At 43.7% G+C, this 17,967-nt stretch overlaps 1 protein-coding gene and 1 pseudogene across 1 annotated transcript in view; both read left to right on the top strand.

Annotated features, from left to right (window-relative positions):
* Positions 1 to 1,636: 1,636 nt before the first annotated feature.
* The window catches only part of GAB2 (GRB2 associated binding protein 2), a 213,073-nt gene continuing 196,742 nt past the window's right edge, over positions 1,637 to 17,967 (top strand). The window contains exon 1 of the mRNA XM_039462224.2: positions 1,637 to 1,828. Within this exon, the coding sequence (XP_039318158.1) occupies positions 1,754 to 1,828 (75 nt within the window). The 5' untranslated portion in view covers positions 1,637 to 1,753. The remainder of the gene's footprint in view (positions 1,829 to 17,967) is intronic.
* LOC104652495 (putative RNA-binding protein 19 pseudogene) overlaps positions 1,740 to 17,967 on the top strand; it is a 119,591-nt pseudogene continuing 103,363 nt past the window's right edge.

Below are 17,967 nucleotides of genomic sequence, written 5' to 3' on the forward strand. Positions count from 1 at the left end.
TCCCAGGGTATCTAGAAGAACTAAGTACGTGATAAGGGATTGATTCACTTTTCCAAACTGAAGAGGGTGAACTTCCTCAACCCAAACAAGATCTGTTGGACCAAGATCTGTTGTTCCAACTGCTTGAAACAACTAAGTGGCACAGACAGAAAAGAACAAAACAGCTTTAGTCAAGGTTGTGTGGGGCAGTGCAAGATGCTGCTTATCCAATTCACCTGTCCACAAAGCACGGTTCCCCGTTGAAAAAACTTCTCAGAGAAGTTAGGGAGGACCTGCCTTTTTTTTTTTTTTTTTTTTTTTTTTTTTTTTTTTGAGACAGGGTCTCACTGTGTCGCCCAGGCCGGAGTGCAGTGACACTATCCTGGCTCACTGCAACCTCCGCCTCTCGGGTTTAAGCGATTCTCCTGCCTATGCCTCCCTAGCAGTTGGAACTACAGCCACGCCCAGCTAATTTTTGTATTTTTAGAAAAGGCAGGGTTTCATTATGTTGGCCAGGCTGGTCTCGAACTCCTGATCTCAGGTGATCCACCCGCCTCTGCCTCCCAAAGTGTTGGGATTACAGGCGTGAACCACCACGCCTGGCCAAACCTGCCTTTTAATGTTGCTTGGAGAGGCACCTTGTGATGAGAAAAGAGCTCGTACAAAAGCTTTTTTTTCCCACTTCCCGCTGCAGTGCTGGGGTTGTCTGCTTCCACGAACATCTGGGAACCCTCACTGCGTAGTAAGAGGCTGTCACTGTATTTACAAACAGAGGTCTCATAGCCTGTGTCAATGAGCAGGAACGTTGGGGAATTTTGACCCCAATTTCTTGTTCTTCTACACTTGACCTTGCCTTTCAATTCACTATGAACTACATTGACTAGTTTTGCTTCTTCCATTCTGCAAATCATGCGAATTTTCTATACTAAACTGTGTTTCCCCAGAGGCAATGTGAGAGGGACTCAGCTGAACTTTGTTTCCCCGCAATGAGAGGGCCCCAGGTTGATCCCATTGGGGCACTGCCTCGTTTTGAATAGTAAATGAGCGGGACACCTCCTCCCCCACACACCTGAACTAGACACTCGGCTCGGCTTTGGAAGAGCCCGGCCCTTAGGCTGTCCGTAAAATGGGAACGGTACTGAAGACAAGCCTGTGAGCAACGAGTGCACAGGCTCCGTCTCCTCCTCCTGGCGAGGGGCGCCAGAGTTAGGGAGCTTCTCGCTGGGAAGGGGTCCCTCCTTTCACCCGGACCGTGACCCGCGGAAACCTGAAACTCCGGGAATAGATCGGAAACGCGAGCAGCCCGCCGATCCCTTCCCCGCCGACGTTCGGTGAAAAATCGATCGAGGGCGCGCCCTCCCCTCCCCTCACACCCGCCAGCGCCGGGGCGCGGCCGCCTCCCCAGCCTCCGCGCCCGTGGCGTGGGGCCTCAGCAGAAAGCGAGACTCCGGGGCGCGCCGGCGGCGGCGGCTCTCTGTGTCCTCGCGGGTGCGCGGCCGCCTCGGGGGCGCGGCGGGAGCGGGCGTGGCGAGCGCGCCGGCCTCCCTGCTGCAGCCGCCCCGCCCGGCCGGGCTGGGAGTGCGGACGGAGCGCGCTCGGGGCGGGGAAGCGGGCGCGCGCGAGGCCGCCGGGCGCGCGCCGGGCCGCCTCGTCCCCGCCGGGCCGCCCGCCCCGCCCCTGCCCGCCCGCGAGCTGCGCACCGCCGGCCGCTGCCCCAGCTGCCCGAGCCCGCGCCCTCGTCCGCGCGAGCAGGCGGCGGGACCAGGCCGGCAGCATGAGCGGCGGCGGCGACGTGGTGTGCACCGGCTGGCTGAGGAAATCGCCCCCCGAGAAGAAGTTGAGGCGCTATGTGAGTGCGGGCGCGGCCGCAGAAGGGCGGGCGGCCGGGCGGGGGGCGCCCGGGGGGCTGCGGAGGGGCGGGGGGCTCCCGGAGGGACGGCGGGCTGGGGAGCTCGGGCTGGGGAGCTCGGGCCCGGGGCCGCGGGGGCCGGGGCGAGGAGCGGCCGGGGGCGTGTGGGGCGCCTGCACACCTGTCACAGGTGCGCCGCCGAGGGGCGGGGCGGGCGGCAGGTGGAGGCTGCGGCTCCTGCTCCGCCAGGCGGGCGCGGCGGCGGCGGCGGCGGCGTCTCCCCGGGCGGCCTGCCGGTCAACTAAATATAGTACCGAAGTTTGTGTTGGTGGCTTCTGGAGACCGAGCGAGTGGACTCCCGGGGCTGGGGCACCGCGGCAGCCGCGAGCAGCTTCAGCCCGCAGGGTCGGGGAGTGGGCGGGAACGGGGGGCGTCGGCTGTGGGGGCGCGCGGACGGCCCTACTACAAAGGGCGAGCGCCTCACGCCCTCTCCTTTCCTCGCCCGCCCCTCCCGGCCGCCGGCCTCCCTCCGTCCGCGGCTGCATCACGGGCAGCGTCAGCGGCATGTGCAGCTCTTGTATTAAGTGACTCATTTGTTTGTCCCCCTTCTGTCCCTTTATTCGGTTCGTCTCTCAGAGGCGCCTCCCCCGACCCCGGTGTGACACTGCAGTTTGGTCCCGGTGGCTGGCCCAGGCTTGGGACCGGGCAGCTCCCGGGTGTCTGGGTTCGGGAGAGATCCAGGCTCTCCGCGGCCAGGTGTTGCCAACCGACAGTGTTTACTGGCATCGCTGGCACAGCCTCTTCCCTCTAGGTGGGGAACTGGCAGCCTGGGGGAGGTAGCGCAGCGTGGCGCCGAGCGGTGGAGTTCTGGCTCTTTTTTAACCCGTCTCCCCAGAGGATGCCTTCCCTGGTGAGGTCAAAGTACACGGTGGTGCCAGTTACTGAGATTTGGCCGAAATGGTCCTGGGGTAGTCGCGGGAGTTTGGAACTGGGGATAAGGTCGCTGGAAGGCTTCAAGGTCTCTCATCGGCTCCCTCTCTGCTTCCCATGAAATGTCCTTGTTTAACAGGCTGTGGGGCCGGACTCTGGGATCACTCCCACAGCCTGGAAGGGAGCCGTTGCCTCCAGCTGCAGTGCATCAAGGGAGCTCGGAATAGACCCTGCCCTCTGTCAGCTGCACGAGTGTCTCTCCATGGGGGGAGAGGCAGAAGCCTACCAGAATTTCCTGTCTTGGCTCCCCAGATCAGAATCAAGGGACTTGTGGCCTCTGGACTGAGGAAGTGACATTCTGTTTTTCAAAGGAAGTGTTGTTGTTGCGGAGTGCAAGTGTGTGTCAATGAAATCAGGCTCTTACGTAGATTTTTGCTGGGGAAAAAAAAAAATCTAAGGATTTAGCACATGACTTTTGAAAGTGGATGTGGATTTATAGGAGGGACGAAGCAGTAAATTGTTCATCTCAGTTTGAAAGCTCATTTTTAGGGGTGTCTGTGTAGCCAAAGTGTAATTATTAAGAAATTAACTTTTTTCCTCTTAAGGGTTGTATCGGTTCATTAGCAAAGTTGAATTATTTTAATTAGAGTTAAGGAACAGTGGTTTACTATTAACAATTTTATAAATATTTTAGGAACTTTGTCCCAAAGAGCTTCCAAACATTATCTATACAAGTAGATGCCATACCAGCTAGTGGTATAGTGTCCACAGCAAAAAAGATGACCCTTAATTTTCAAATTTGAACACTAAAGAACCGTGAAACTTGTTTTTGAAACAATTTGCAAATGATGTGACATTGTATCCACATTTGATTTATCACTCCTTGAACTCTCGCCCAGACTGTCTTTGTGACCCTTTTCTTGGATATTTTTGTTCCCAAACAACTTTAGTTCAAAATAACCGCGTTTGAAGGCATTTGGGTCAAGCACCTTTTTACCCATTTGAACGAATCTAGGGTCATATAATGACCTCAGCCTCTCTTTCCCATCTTTCATGCACTTACAGCCCGTCAGGTGTCAGAATTTAACAGCTTTAACTCGCAGCTTTTCTTAGGCTAGGATGTTTAGTGATCACTTAAATGACTGGAAGCCTCTGCCCCCTGGAAATTGTTTCACCCCAGTTGAAACTGTGCTGATATGTGTAACCCTAAGCTTCTGGGGAACAGTAGGCCTTTACATCTACTTTTCTTTTTGGGTATTGAGAATTTTTGCATCCCGCTGTAAGTTAAAACTCTGCTAGTTTGCTTATTTCAGTAGAAGCTCAAGTTCATTAGGACAAAACTTGGAAAGTATTTCCAGCCCCACCGCTGTATATTTACCCCACAGTAGCCACTTTTTCTGGTATACATCACAGGCATGTTATATTGTAGATTAAGAAATCCTGATTGTAAGAGTGCATCAAGCATATGAGATAAGGTGAAAAAGTAATTTATGAACTAGGTTATAACTATTTAAAACGATTGTTTTAAAACCTGATTTGATTTGAAGGCTGGGCGCAGTGGCTCATGCCTGTAATCCCAGGACTTTGGGAGGCCAAGGCGGGTGGGTCACTGGAGGTCAGAAGTTTGAGACCATCCTGGCCAATGTGGTGAAACCCTGTCTCTACCATAAATACAAAAATTAGCTGGACATGGTGGAGGGCACTTGTAGTCCCAGCTACTCAGGAGGCTGAGACAGGAGAATGGCTTGAAACCAGAAGATGGAGGTTTGAGCCAAGATTGCACCACCGCACTTCAGCCTGGGTGACAGAATGAGACTCCATTTCAAAGAAAAACAAAAAACTTATTTTTGGGGGTAAAGGAGGATGTGTAGAGGGGAAAAACATCTTAGGAGAAGCAAAGGCAAATGTTTGAGCAATTCGTTTTTAGGGATTTTTTTCATCAGCCTTTTCTAGTTAGTTATAAGTATAAAAGATCTAGCGGCTATTTGCTGAGTGCCGCAGAGAAATTACAAAAAATGACTCTGGAAAATGCTGAGTATTGCCCCTGTGGCATCCTGATATAGTTGCAGTGGGAGGCTGGCAGAAGTAACAACCCACCTATCGTGCCTCAGTGTATTTGTGTGTGTATGCACATGCACTAGAATGCATGAACAAGTACATATATGTACATCTTAAGCAGAATTTTCTTGGGAAAAACATTTTATTAATATAACCTACAGTGCCTTGTAGTTTTCTGTCAATTTCACTGGGTTAAAAGATTTAGGGAGTAAGATTGGCAGCAGCACTGCCCCCTAGTGGCTAACTTGAAGAAAGTTGTGCACAGATTTTAATGAACAACTGCATTAAGGTTACAGTGATTGTTTATTTCCATTTCATTAGGTAGACTTATTAAATCTACGTCCCAGGTACTGGATTAGGTGCTTGGAATAACAATCCAGTAAATGAAAAGAACAAATAAATGATTCCAGCCTTTCAGTCTTGGCAATGGCTTTGCCTTCTCCTTCACAAAATTGCAATGATGAAGGAGCAGTTGTACATACTGTGGCCTCATTTTCAAATTTACCTGTATCTGCACAGTTCCTTTCTTTTTCTTTCTTTTCTTTTCTTTTTCTTTTCTTTTTCTTTTTTTTTTTTTTTTTTTTTTTTTTTTGAGGTAGAGTTTTGTTCTTGTTGACCTGGCTGGAGTGGAACAGCATGATGTGGGCTCATTGCAACCTCTACCTCCCGGGTTCAAGCAATTCTCCCGCCTCAGCCTACCAATTCACTTGGATTACAGGCATGCGCCACCACACCTGGTCAACTTTGTATTCTTAGTAGAGACGGCATTTCACCATGTTGGTCAGGCTGGAACTCCTGACCTGGGGGTTCCAGGTCCACCCATCTCTGCCTCCCAAAGTGCTGGGATTACGAGCATGAGCCACCGTGCCCAGCCTGCATGGCTCCTTTCTTGTTCCCTTTTCTTAGAGTAGATGAAGTGCCTCTTCTGAGCTAATCCTGCTACTTATACTTTGAGTCATATCTTCTCCTTCCTATTCAGATAATTCTTATCCTGTAACAAATCTTCAATGTCTTTCCCTCTCTGTACTTTCTCCTTTTCTTCAGGGGTAAACTTGTTGGTGGGTTATACAGTCTTTCTTTCTCCCATCTCTTCTCAGTCTGCTTCAGTGGAAACCTCCTTTGCTATTCACCAAAGCTATTTTCACAAAGGCACCAGCACTACCCAGGTCCCTAAATTCAGATGATAATTTTTTACTCCTCATTTTAATTAATCTCTTCACTGCTTGGTCATAGTTGACCACTCTTTATTGAAACATCTTCCTCTTGTCTTGGCTGACACTATAAATGCATGATTTTTCTCCTTTTCTGTATATTCTGTATCTCCTTTGCTAGACTGACCCCTTTATCTAGTCCTTAAAGGTTGAAGCTCCTTTATAGTCATAGTGGCTGTGTGATTTCTCCCCTTTGGCAACATTGTCCGTTCTCCTGGCTTCAGTTATTATTTGCATGCTGGCCATTATCCAGTTAAATTTCCATCTCAGAGTTTTGTTCTGAATTTCACACTTACATATCCAACTGTTAACTGGGCATCTCTATTTGAATGTTTCCCAGTCAGTACAAACCCACCACATCCAAAATTAACTCTTCTTTATTCATCGCTTCACCCCACATCTGCTCAGTAAATAGTGCCACTAAACACTCACTTGCTCAAATGAGAAACTTGGGAATTACTTTTGACTCCCTGTCACCCACTATCCCATGTCTAATCTGTCACCAAAAGCCATTAGTGATGTCATCTAAATATCTTTGGTTATACATGTCTTCATCCCCACTGCCATGACCTTCAGGAGTAATTATTTTAGTAGCCATCTTGTGAGCACTTACTTTGTACCAGGCACTATGCTTAGACCATTGATATTTTAATTTAATCATTTTAGCCCTTTGATAAAGAGAAGTGACTTGCCCAAAGTCATCTAGGTTTGTCCTAAAGCCTGGGCTTTTTAAAAACTTAAACATTTCATTTTTAGGTAATTCTATATGCACATCTAGTCGTAAGAAATAGTAAACAGAAGGCCGGGCATGGTGGCTCAAGCCTGTAATCCCAGCACTTTGGGAGGCCGAGGCGGGTGGATCACGAGGTCGAGAGATCGAGACCATCCTGGTTAACATGGTAAAACCCCGTCTCTACTAAAAATACAAAAAACTAGCTGGGTGTGGTGGTGCGTGCCTGTAATCCCAGCTACTTAGGAGGCTGAGACAGGAGAATTGCCTGAGCCCAAGAGGCGGAGGTAGCGGTGAGCCGAGATCACGCCATTGCACTCCAGCCTGGGTGACAAGAGCGAAACTCCGTCTCAAAAAAAAAAAAAAAAAAAAATAGTAAACAGAGATTAATGTAACTATTAGCCAGTTTTCCTTAATGGTACCATCTTGCAAAACTATAGTACAATATCACAATCAGTATATTGACTGATACAGTCAAGATGCAGAACGTTTCCATCACTGTAGGATTCCTTATGTTGCCCTTTTATAATCAGTCCACTACCATCCCGGCCCTACCACGTCCTTAACCTATGACAACCACTAATTTGTTCTCTGATATTTCATGTGTGTTATTTAAATGGATATATGTAGTACTTAAGTTTTTGAACTTTTTTTCATTCAGCATAATTTTCTGGAAATTGATGCTCATTCCATGTATCCATAGTTACTGTTTTTTATTGCTAAGTAGTATTTCATGGTGTGGCTATACCACAGTTTAACTATTCACCCATTAGTTGTAATTTACGTTTCCCTTATGGCTAATGATGTTGAACATCTTTTCATACGATTATTTGCCATCTGTATATTCTCTTTAGTCAAATGTCTTCAAGAATTTTGAGTATTTTCTATATAGTTGTTTTTTTTTCTTTTTTTTTTTTTTTTTTTTTTGAGATGGAGTTTCCCTCTTATTGCCCAGGCTGGAGTGCAGTGGCACGATCTTGGCTCACTGTAACCTCTGCTTCCTGGGTTCAAGCAATTCTACTGCCTCAGCCTCCCAGATAGCTGGGATTACAGGTGCCCACCAGCATGCTCAGCTAATTTTTGTGTTTTTAGTAGACATGGGGTTTCACCATGTTGACCAGGCTGGTCTCAAACTCCTGACCTCAGGTGAACCGTCCGCCTCAGCCTCCCAAAGCACTGTGATTGCAGGTGTGAGCCACTGCACCCAGCCTTTTCTATATAGTTTTTGTTGTCATTACTGTTGAGTTTTGAGGGTTCTTTATGTGCTTATTAGTCCTTTGTTGACTATGTGGTTTGCAAATATTTTCTTCCAGTCTGTAACTTGTCTTGTCATATGTCTAGCAGGATCTTCCACATAGCAAAAATTTCTAATTTGGATGAAGTCCAATTTATCAGTTTTTTCTTTTATGGACTGTACTTTTTTCATCAAGTCTAAGAACCCTGCCTAGTCCTAGATCCCAAAGATTTTCTCCCGTTGTTGTTTGTTTGTTTTTTGAGACAGAGCCTTGTTCTGTCACTGGGCTGGAGTCAGTTGCATGATCTCCCTGCAACCTCTGCTTCCCAGATTCGAGCAATTCTCCTGCCTCAGCCTCCCAAGTAGCTGGGGCTACAGGTGCACACCACCACACCCAGCTAATTTTTGTGTTTTTAGTAGAGATGGGGTTTCACCATGTTGGCCAGGATGGTCTCGATCTTTTGACCTCATGATCTGCCCACCTTAGCCTTACAAAGTGCTGGGATTACAGAAGTGAGCCAGCACCCCCAGCCTTTCTGTTTTTTACACCCCTACACATTTTAGAGGTTTATATTTTTCCTTTAAGTCCGTGATCCACTGTGAGTTAATTTTCATATAAGATGTGAGACTTAGATTGAGGTTCTTTTGTTGTCATTGTTGTTGACAAAGCCCTCCTTCTGTTGAATTGCTTTTTTACTTTTGTCAAAAATCAGTGGGACATACTTGTGTGGCTCTGTTTCTGGTGTCTCTCTTTTGGTCCATTTTCCCATGTGTCTGTCCCTCTGCCAATACCACATAATCTTGGCAACTATAGCTATATGATAAAAGTCTTGAAATCTGGTAGACCGATTCCTATACTTTATTCCTATTTTTCTTTTTTCTTTTCTTTTTTTTTTTTTTTTTTTTTTTGAGACGGAGTTTCGCTCTTGTTACCCAGGCTGGAGTGCAATGACACGATCTCGGTTCACCACAACCTCTGCCTCCTAGGTTCAGGCAATTCTGCTGCCTCAGCCTCCTGAGTAGCTGGGATTACAGGCACGAACCACCATGCCCAACTAATTTTTTGTATTTTTAGTAGAGACGGGGTTTCACCTTGTTGACCAAGATGGTCTCGATCTCTTGACCTTGTGATCCACCCGCCTCAGCCTCCCAAAGTGCTGGGATTACAGGCTTGAGCCACCGCGCCCGGCCCTATTCCTATTTTTCAAAGTGTTTTAGCTATTCTATTTTCTTTACCTTTCAATACAAATTTTAGAATAATCTTGTTTATTCCAAAATAGTCTTGCTGAGGTTTTGATAGGAATTGCATTAAACCTGTTTACCAATTTGGATAGAAATGACAGCTCTGCTATGTTGAGTCTTCCTGTCCATGGATTTATTTTACATTTATTTATGTCTTTGATTTCTTTTTTTCCTTCTCACCCTCCCTCCCCCACCCTGCCCCAGACAGCATCTTGCTCTGTCAGCCAGGCTGGAGTGGAGTGGCACAATCATGGCTGACTGTAGCCTCGAATTCCTGGGTTGAGGTGATCCTGTCTCAGCCTCCCAAGTAATTGGGACCACAGGTGCACACCACCGTTTCTGGCTAATTTTTTTTTTTTTTTTTTTTTTTGAGACGGAGTTTCGCTCTTGTTACCCAGGCTGGAGTGCAATGGCGTGATCTTGGCTCACCGCAACCTCCGCCTCCTGGGTTCAGGCAGTTCTCCTGCCTCAGCCTCCTGAGTAGCTGGGATTACAGGCACGTGCCACCATGCCCAGCTAATTTTTTTTTTTGTATTTTTTAGTAGAGACGGGGGTTTCACCGTGTTGACCAGGATGGTCTTGATCTCTTGACCTCGTGATCCACCCGTCTCAGCCTCCCAAAGTGCTGGGATTACAGGCTTGAGCCACTGCGCCCAGCTAATTTTTTTTATTATTTGAAGAGACAGGGTTTCCCTATGTTCCCCAGGCTGATCTCAAACTCCTGAGCTTAAGCAATCCTCCTGCCTTGGCTTCCCAAAGTACTGGGACTATATGTGTGAACCACCATGTCTAGCCTTCTGGAACAGTTGGTGTATAACTGATGTAATTCTCTAAACCTTTGGTAGAATTCTCCAGATGAAACCATATGAGTCTAGAAATGTCTTTGTTAGGAATTTTTTACATTTTTAATCCAATTTCTTTAATAGGTACGGGGTTATTCAAATTATCTACTTTATATTGGGTGAGTTATTGAAATTTATGGTTTTCAAGAAATCGGTCCATTTTGTCTAAGTTGTCACATGCATGTGAGTGTATTCGTAGTATCCCTTATTACCTTTCAGTGTCTGCAGGGTCTGTAGTGGTGTCCACTGCTTTATTCTTTTTAACCCTTATTCCTGCATACTGACATTGCTTCGTTATCTTTTTGTGACAGGATGTCACTCTGTCACCCATGCTGGAGTGCAGTGGCATGATTTCAGCTCACTGCAGCCACAACTTTCCAGGTTCAAGCAGTTCTCCTGCCTCACCTCCTGAGCAGCTGGGATTGCAGGTGCATACCATGATGCCCAGCTGATTTTTGTATTTTTAGAAGAGACATTATTTCACCGTGTTGGCCAGGCTGGTCTTAAACTCTTGATCTTAAATCAAGTGATCTGCCTGCTTTGGCCTCCCAAAGTGCTGCTATGACAGGCATGAGCCACTGAACCTAGCTTCTGATGTTTTTTATATAGGAGTTTAAGTTACGGATTTGAGACTTTTCCTCTATTTTTTTTTTTTTTTTTGAGGTGGAGTTTCGCTCTTGTTACCCAGGCTGGAGTGCAATGGCATGATCTCGGCTGACCGCAACCTCCGCCTCCTGGGTTCAGGCAATTCTCCTGCCTCAGCCTCCTGAGTAGCTGGGATCACAGGCACGTGCCACCATGCCCAGCTATTTTTTTTTGTATTTTTAGTAGAGACGAGGTTTCACCTTGTTGACCAGGATGGTCTCGATCTCTTGACCTCGTGATCCACCCATCTCGGCCTCCTAAAGTGCTGGGATTACAGGCTTGAGCCACTGCGCCCGGCCGAGACTTTTCCTCTATGTATTCATTTTAGTGCTATAAATTTCCCTCTCATTACTGCTTTAACTGTGTCCCACAAATTTTGATAAGTTGCATTTTCATTTTTCATTTGCTCAGTGTATTTTTTTTTTACTTTCCTTGAGTTTCTTCTTTGACCATGGATTATTTACAAGTACATCATTTAGTTTCCAGATGTTTAGAGATTTTCCGATTATTTTTCTATTTCTGATTTTTAGTTTGAATTAATTGTGGAAGTAGAGTAATTTCTATAACTTGTCGAGGTTTATTTTATGGCTGAAAATGTGGTCTATCTTGCTTTTTAGGTTCCATGGGTACTTTAAAAGGGATGTTTATTCTGCTATCATTGGATAAAGTATTCTATAAATGTCAATTAGATCTTTTGATTGATAATGATATATAATTCTTCTATATCCTTGCTGATTTTTCTATCCAATTCTTCTATCGATTGTTGAGAAACAGGTCTCAGTTTCCAACTGTAATTGTGAATATTTCCATTTCTCATTTCATTTCTTTTTCTTTCTTTTTTTTTTTTTTTCTTAATAAAGACAGGGTTTTACCATGTTGGTCAGGCTGGTCTTGAACTCCTGACCTCAGGGGATCCACCCACCTTGTCCTCCAAAGTGCTTGGATTACAGGCGTGAACCACCATGCCTGGCCTCTCATTTCATTTCTATCGGTTTTTGTTTCACATATTTTATTTTTTATTTATTCATTTTTGAGATGGAGTTTCACTCTTGTTGCCCAGGCTGGAGAGCAATGGCGTGATCTTGGCTCACCACAACCTCTGCCTCCTGAGTTCAAGTGATTCCCCTGCCTTAGCCTCCCAAGTATCTAGGATTACAGGCATGCACCACCAGGCCTGGCTAATTTTGTATTTTTTAGTAGTGATGGGGTTTCTCCATGTTGGTCGGGCTGGTCTCCAACTCCCAACCCCAGGTGATCTACCTTCCGTGGCCGCCCAAAGTGCCGGAATTACAGGTGTGAGCCACCACGCCCAGCCGTGTTTCACATATTTTAGAGCTCAGTTGTTTGGTGTATACATATTTAGATTTGCAACATCTTCTTGGTGGCGTGACACTTTTATTTTTATATAATATCCCTTTGCATCTCTGGGAGTTTCTTTTGCTCTGAGGTTTACTTATTATCTGATATTATAGCCTATGTCTGATAATCTAGTTATTTCTGCTTTCCTTTTATTGATATTCACATGATACATCTTTTTGCATCCATTTACTTTCAACCTACCCATATCTTTGTATTTGAAGTGATTTCTTATAGGTGGCATATTGTTGGGGTGTATTAGTCTGTTCTTGCACTGCTGTAAGGAACTACCTGAGACTGGGCAGTTTATCAAGAAAAGAGGTTTAGTTGGCTCAAAGTTCACAAGCTGTACAGGAAACATGACTGGGGAAGCCTCAGGAAACTTACAGTCATAGTGGAAAATGAAGGAGAAGCAGGCACATCTTACGTACATGGCTGGAACAGGAGGAAGAGAGTGAAGGGAGAGGTGCTACACACTTTTAAATAACCAGATCTGACACTAACTTACTATCCTGAGAACACCACCAAAGGGGAAATCCACTCTGTAATCCAATCATTTCCCATCAGGTCCCACCTTCAACATTTGGGGACTACAATTTGACACCAAATTTAGGCAGGGACTCATACCCAAACCTTTCCATGGGGCATTTTTTAAAATTCACTCTGCCAATTTATGTCTTAAACATTGTATTTAAACTTACATTTATTGTAATTACTAATATGTTAGAGCTTAATTCTGCCATTTTATTTTTGTTTTTGTTCTGTTTTTGTTTGTTTTCTGCTTGCCTTCCTGTCAGTTTCTTGAATATTTTTTAGAATTCTATTTTGATTTCTCTATATAGTGTTGAGTGTATTTCTCTAGACAGCTTTTTTAGTGGTTGCTTTAGGTACTATACTGTACATACAACAGTCAGTTGGTGTCATCTTCTTACAATTTAAATGAATTCTGTGTCATCATTTTACGAGTTTAAGTGAATTGCCTCCCTCTATGTCCTTTCGCCCTCCTCCATGTATACTTGTCTTAAATATTTTTTCTGTGTCAAATAGTGCTATAGCTTTTGGTTCAATCATTAAACCTAATTTAGAAAACTCAAGAAGATAAGACTAATTACATTTTTGTTTACTGTGTACTTTCTTCTTTGCTGATGTTTTGAGGTACTTTTTTTTTTTCATTTCTTTTCTGTTTAGAGAACTTCCTTTAGCCGTTCTTTAGGGTAGGTCTGCCAGTGATAAATTATCTTTGTTTTCCTTCACCTGACAATGTCTCACTTTCCCCTTCATTCTGATATTTTCACTGGATATTGACTTCTGGTTGACACTTCCTTTCTTTGAGCACCTGTAAAATACTGCATCATTTCCTTCTGACCTGCGCGGTTTCTAATGAAAAATTCATGATTATTCTAATTGCTTTCCCTTAGGAGGTAAGATGCCGGGGTTTTTTTTTTTCCCTCTGGATGCTTTCAGTGATTTTTTTTTTCTCTCTTTATTTTCTGAAGTTTGTGATGTGTCCTGGTATGGATTTATTTTTTTTTTTTAAGTTTATCCTGTTTGAAACTCGCTAAACTTACTGAATCTGAAAATTTATCTTTTTTACTACATTTAAGAAGTTTTCACTCATTATTTGTTCAAGTACTTTTTCAGTTCTACTCTTTCTTCTCTTCTTCCAATAACCCACTGACACAATACAATGTTAGATCTTTTGTTATAGTTCCACAGCTTCTGCAGACTCTCGTCATTTTTTTTTTTCAGTCTGTTTTCTCTGTGTTTTTCATACTGGGTTATTTCTACTGTCCTGTGTTCCCATTCACTGATTCTTCTTCTCTTTTCTTACTATTCTGCTGTTGAGCTTACTGATGAACTTCTAAATTTTGGTTGTATTTTTCAGTTCTGAAACTCCATTTCGTTTTTCTTTACATGTATTTCTTTACTGAGATTTTGTTTCTTTTTGGAGGCTTTCCAATTTTGTTCCAAGCATGTTTTTAACTGTATTTTTATTATGACTGCTTTAAAATCTTTGAAAGATTATTCTAATATCTCTGTCATCTCAGTGTTGGCATCTTTTGATTATCTTTTTCATTCCATTTTAGATCCTCCTCATTCTTTGTAAGACTGGTTTTCTATTAAAACTTGGACATTTTTGTATTATGTTGTGATACTCTGGATCTAATTTAAGCCTTTTGTTTTATCTGGATTTCTCTGACCTTGCTCCATTGGGGGAAGGGGACACTCACTGCCTTACTACTTCCAAGTAGAAGTTGGAAGTCCAGGTTTTTCATTCGACCTCCAGTGACATGCACAGTAGTAAGGCAGTCCTTATTAATCCTGCGAATGGTTGAAGTTTCCAACTTCCCATGTGGTCTCCACTGACTCTACAGGGATGGGTGCTTTATTACCAGTATTTGGGTATGAATGTCTCAGCTTTCTACTTGGCTTTCTTTGACACCACCTTAGCAGGTGTCTCCTGGCCTCATGACAGCCTCTAAAGGGTGGAAGTCTAGGTTCTCACCCAGTGGTTGAAGGTTGGATCACAGTTTTCTCCTCAGTGTTTGGCTGGAGTAGAGCCGTTATTGTTTAGCAGTTTCATCTCTTGCTAGGCTAACACTTTCCCAGTCCTTTGGCGAGAGAGCAGACTTCGCTGGGAATTTTCTGGTCTACACCGGTTGGGATTTCTGCCGTGCTGTTTTCTTCAACTCCAAGCCTGAGATAAATGAGGCATAAAGAAAACTCATGGAGTTTATCACTGTATCAAGGTTCCAGGGTCCCTAGCAAGTCTGCTGCCTTCTCTTCATCTTTTAGATTCTTCTTAAGTTTGTTTCATATATAGTATCTAAGGATTTTAGTTGTACTTAGTGGTGGACATAGGGAAAAGTATGTCTATTCCATTTACCCACTGTGTATTATATTGAATGTTGCTTAATGTTGCTTATACAAAAGCACTTGGTACCAATAAACATCTACTATATTACTTGTAATTACTAGATTTTTTTTCCCCCATGTTACCAGAGGAGAAACTAAGCACAGAGCTAAGTGCCACACATATAGTAAGTAGACCCAGGACTAAAAACCAAGCTTTCTCATTAAAATCCATGTTCTTTCCACATGATTTTCTGTGGATTAGGATTCTGCCTTTATTTTTCTAAGTTTTACTTTTTATAGATACATAATAGTTGTAAATATTTATAGAGTACATGTAAAATTTTGATACAAGCATATAATATGTGCTTACAATACCCATCACCTCAAACGTTTATGATTCCTTTTTGTTAGGAACATTCCAGTTCCACGCTGGTTATTTGGAAACGTGCATTAAATTATTGTTAACGAAACTTGCCCTATCGTGCTTGCAAATACTAGATCTTAGTCCTTCTAACTGTATTTTTATACCCATTATGCAACTCTTCTTTATACTCTTGTTCATACTGCCCTTTCCAGTATTTGGTAATTATTATTCTTTCTCTATCTCCATGAGTTCAGTTTTTTGTTGTTGTTGTTGTTAGCTTCCACATGTGAGTGAGAACATGCAGTGTTAAAATTTCTGTACCTGGCTTATTTTGCTTTACATAATGTCCTCCAGTACCATCCATGTTGCTACAAATGGCAGTATTTCATTCTTTTGCATGGCTGAACAGTACACCATTGTTGTATTCAAGACAGGGTCTTGCTCTGTCACCCAGAAGTGCAGTGGCACAGTCTTGGCTCACTGGAGCCTCAACCTCCCAGGCTCAAGTGATCCTACCACCTCAGCATCCTGAGTAGCTGGAACTACAGACATGTACCACCCAGCGTGGCTAATTTGTTTTATTTTTTACAGAGGTGAGGACTCATCATGTTGCCCAGGCTCATCTTGAACTCTTGAGCTCAAGTGATCTTACCATTTTGGCCTCTCGAAGTGCTGGGATTAGAGGCATGAGCCACTGTGTCCAGCCCTGAATAGTATTCTATTGTGTATTTGTACCACATTTTCTTTATGTATTCACCCATTGATGGACACTTAGGTTGCTTTTGCATCTTGGCTACTGCAGTAAACATGGGAGTGCAGACATCTTTTCAATATACTGATTTCTTTATTTTGGATATATACCCAGCAGTGGGATTGCTAGATCATATGGTCGTTCTATTTTTAGTTTTTTGAAGAACTGCCATACTGTTCTGCATGGGGGCTGTACTAATTTACATTCACAACAACAATGTATGAGGGCTTCCCTTTCTCCACATCCTTGCCAGCATCTGTTATCACTTGGCTTTTTTTTCTGTACATACTTAACATATTTTACAAAAAAAGAAGAGAGAACTGTGAATGCCAGCATATATGACTTCTAGCTCCTTAAATATTCTAGTTAATAATCCCTTGTCAGAGGAGTAGTTTGCACATATTTTCTCCCATTCTGTGAGTTATTTCTTCACTTTGTTTATTGTTTTCTTTGCTGTGGCAAAGATTTTAAGCTTTATGTGATCCCTTTTGTCCGTTTTTGCTTTGGTTGCTTGTGCTTTTGAGGTATTGCTCAAGAAATCTTTGCCCAGAGCAATGTCCTGGAGCATTTCCTCTGTATTTTCTACTAATAGTTTTATAGTTTCAGGTCTCATATTTAAATCCTTAATCCATTTTGATTTGATAGTTAAATATTGAGAAAGATAGGGGTCTAGTTTCATTCTTTCGCATATGGATACCCGGTTTTTCTTATTGAAGAAACTGCCCTTTTTCCAGCATATGTTCTTGGCACCTTTGTCAAAGATGACTTCTGCCTTACTTTAGCAAAGCTAGATCTAATCTTGTTTACTATAGTCCATTTGCGAAAAGGCAGCCATTTACAAATGTTTAAATGATGAGATGATTTTAAACTTATATGGAATTGCCATAATTATGCTGCAATTTAACTCTTTAAAATTCAAGTGTTGGCCGGGCGCGGTGGCTCAAGCCTGTAATCCCAGCACTTTGGGAGGCCGAGGCGGGTGGATCACGAGGTCGAGAGATCGAGACCATCCTGGTCAACATGGTGAAACCCCGTCTCTACTAAAAATACAAAAAAATTAGCTGGGCATGGTGGTGCGTGCCTGTAATCCCAGCTACTGAGGAGGCTGAGGCAGGAGAATTGCTTGAACCCAGGAGGCGGAGGTTGCGGTGAGCCGAGATCGCGCCATTGCACTCCAGTCTGGGTAACAAGAGCGAAACTCCGTCTCAAAAAAAAAAAAAAATTCAAGTGTTTATTAATTTTCTCTTTTTAAGCTATAGGGTAACCCTATCTGTTTTTTAAAAATTAAACTTGTTAAATAAGTTTAAGTGATTTGATATCCTTGATTAGTCTTAGTCCATTCAGGCTGCTGTAACAAAATAGCCTTAATTGGGTGGCTTATAACCAACAAACATTTACTTCTAAAAGCTCTGGAGTCTGGCATGTCCAAGATCAAGGCGCTGACACATTCAGTATTTGGTGAGTGCCCACTTCCTCATAGATAACGTCTTTGTTGTGTCCTCACGTGGTTGAAGAGGAAAACAGCTCCTCTGGGGTTTCTTTTATAATGTCTCTAATCCCATTCATGAGTACACTTCCCTGGAGACCTAATCACCTCCCGAAGGACCCACCTCCTGACACTTACTTTAGGGATTAAGATTCCAATGTATGGATTGGGGTGGTAGGGCAGATGGGGGCATGGTTAGGCACAAGCATGCAGTTCATTGCAATAAGATGATCCTTTAAATTTTCTGAAAAGTTTTTTTTTTTTTTTTTTTTTTTTGAGATGGAGTTTCACTCTTGTTACCCAGGCTAGAGTGCAATGGCACGATCTCGGCTCACCGCAACCTCCGCCTCCTGGGTTCAGGCAATTCTCCTGCCTCAGCCTCCTGAGTAGCTGGGATTACAGGCATGTACCACTATGTCCAGCTAATTTTTTGT

The sequence above is a fragment of the Saimiri boliviensis genome, chromosome 6 (genome assembly GCF_048565385.1).
Source record: "Saimiri boliviensis isolate mSaiBol1 chromosome 6, mSaiBol1.pri, whole genome shotgun sequence".
In the NCBI taxonomy this organism is placed as follows: Eukaryota; Metazoa; Chordata; class Mammalia; order Primates; family Cebidae; genus Saimiri; species Saimiri boliviensis.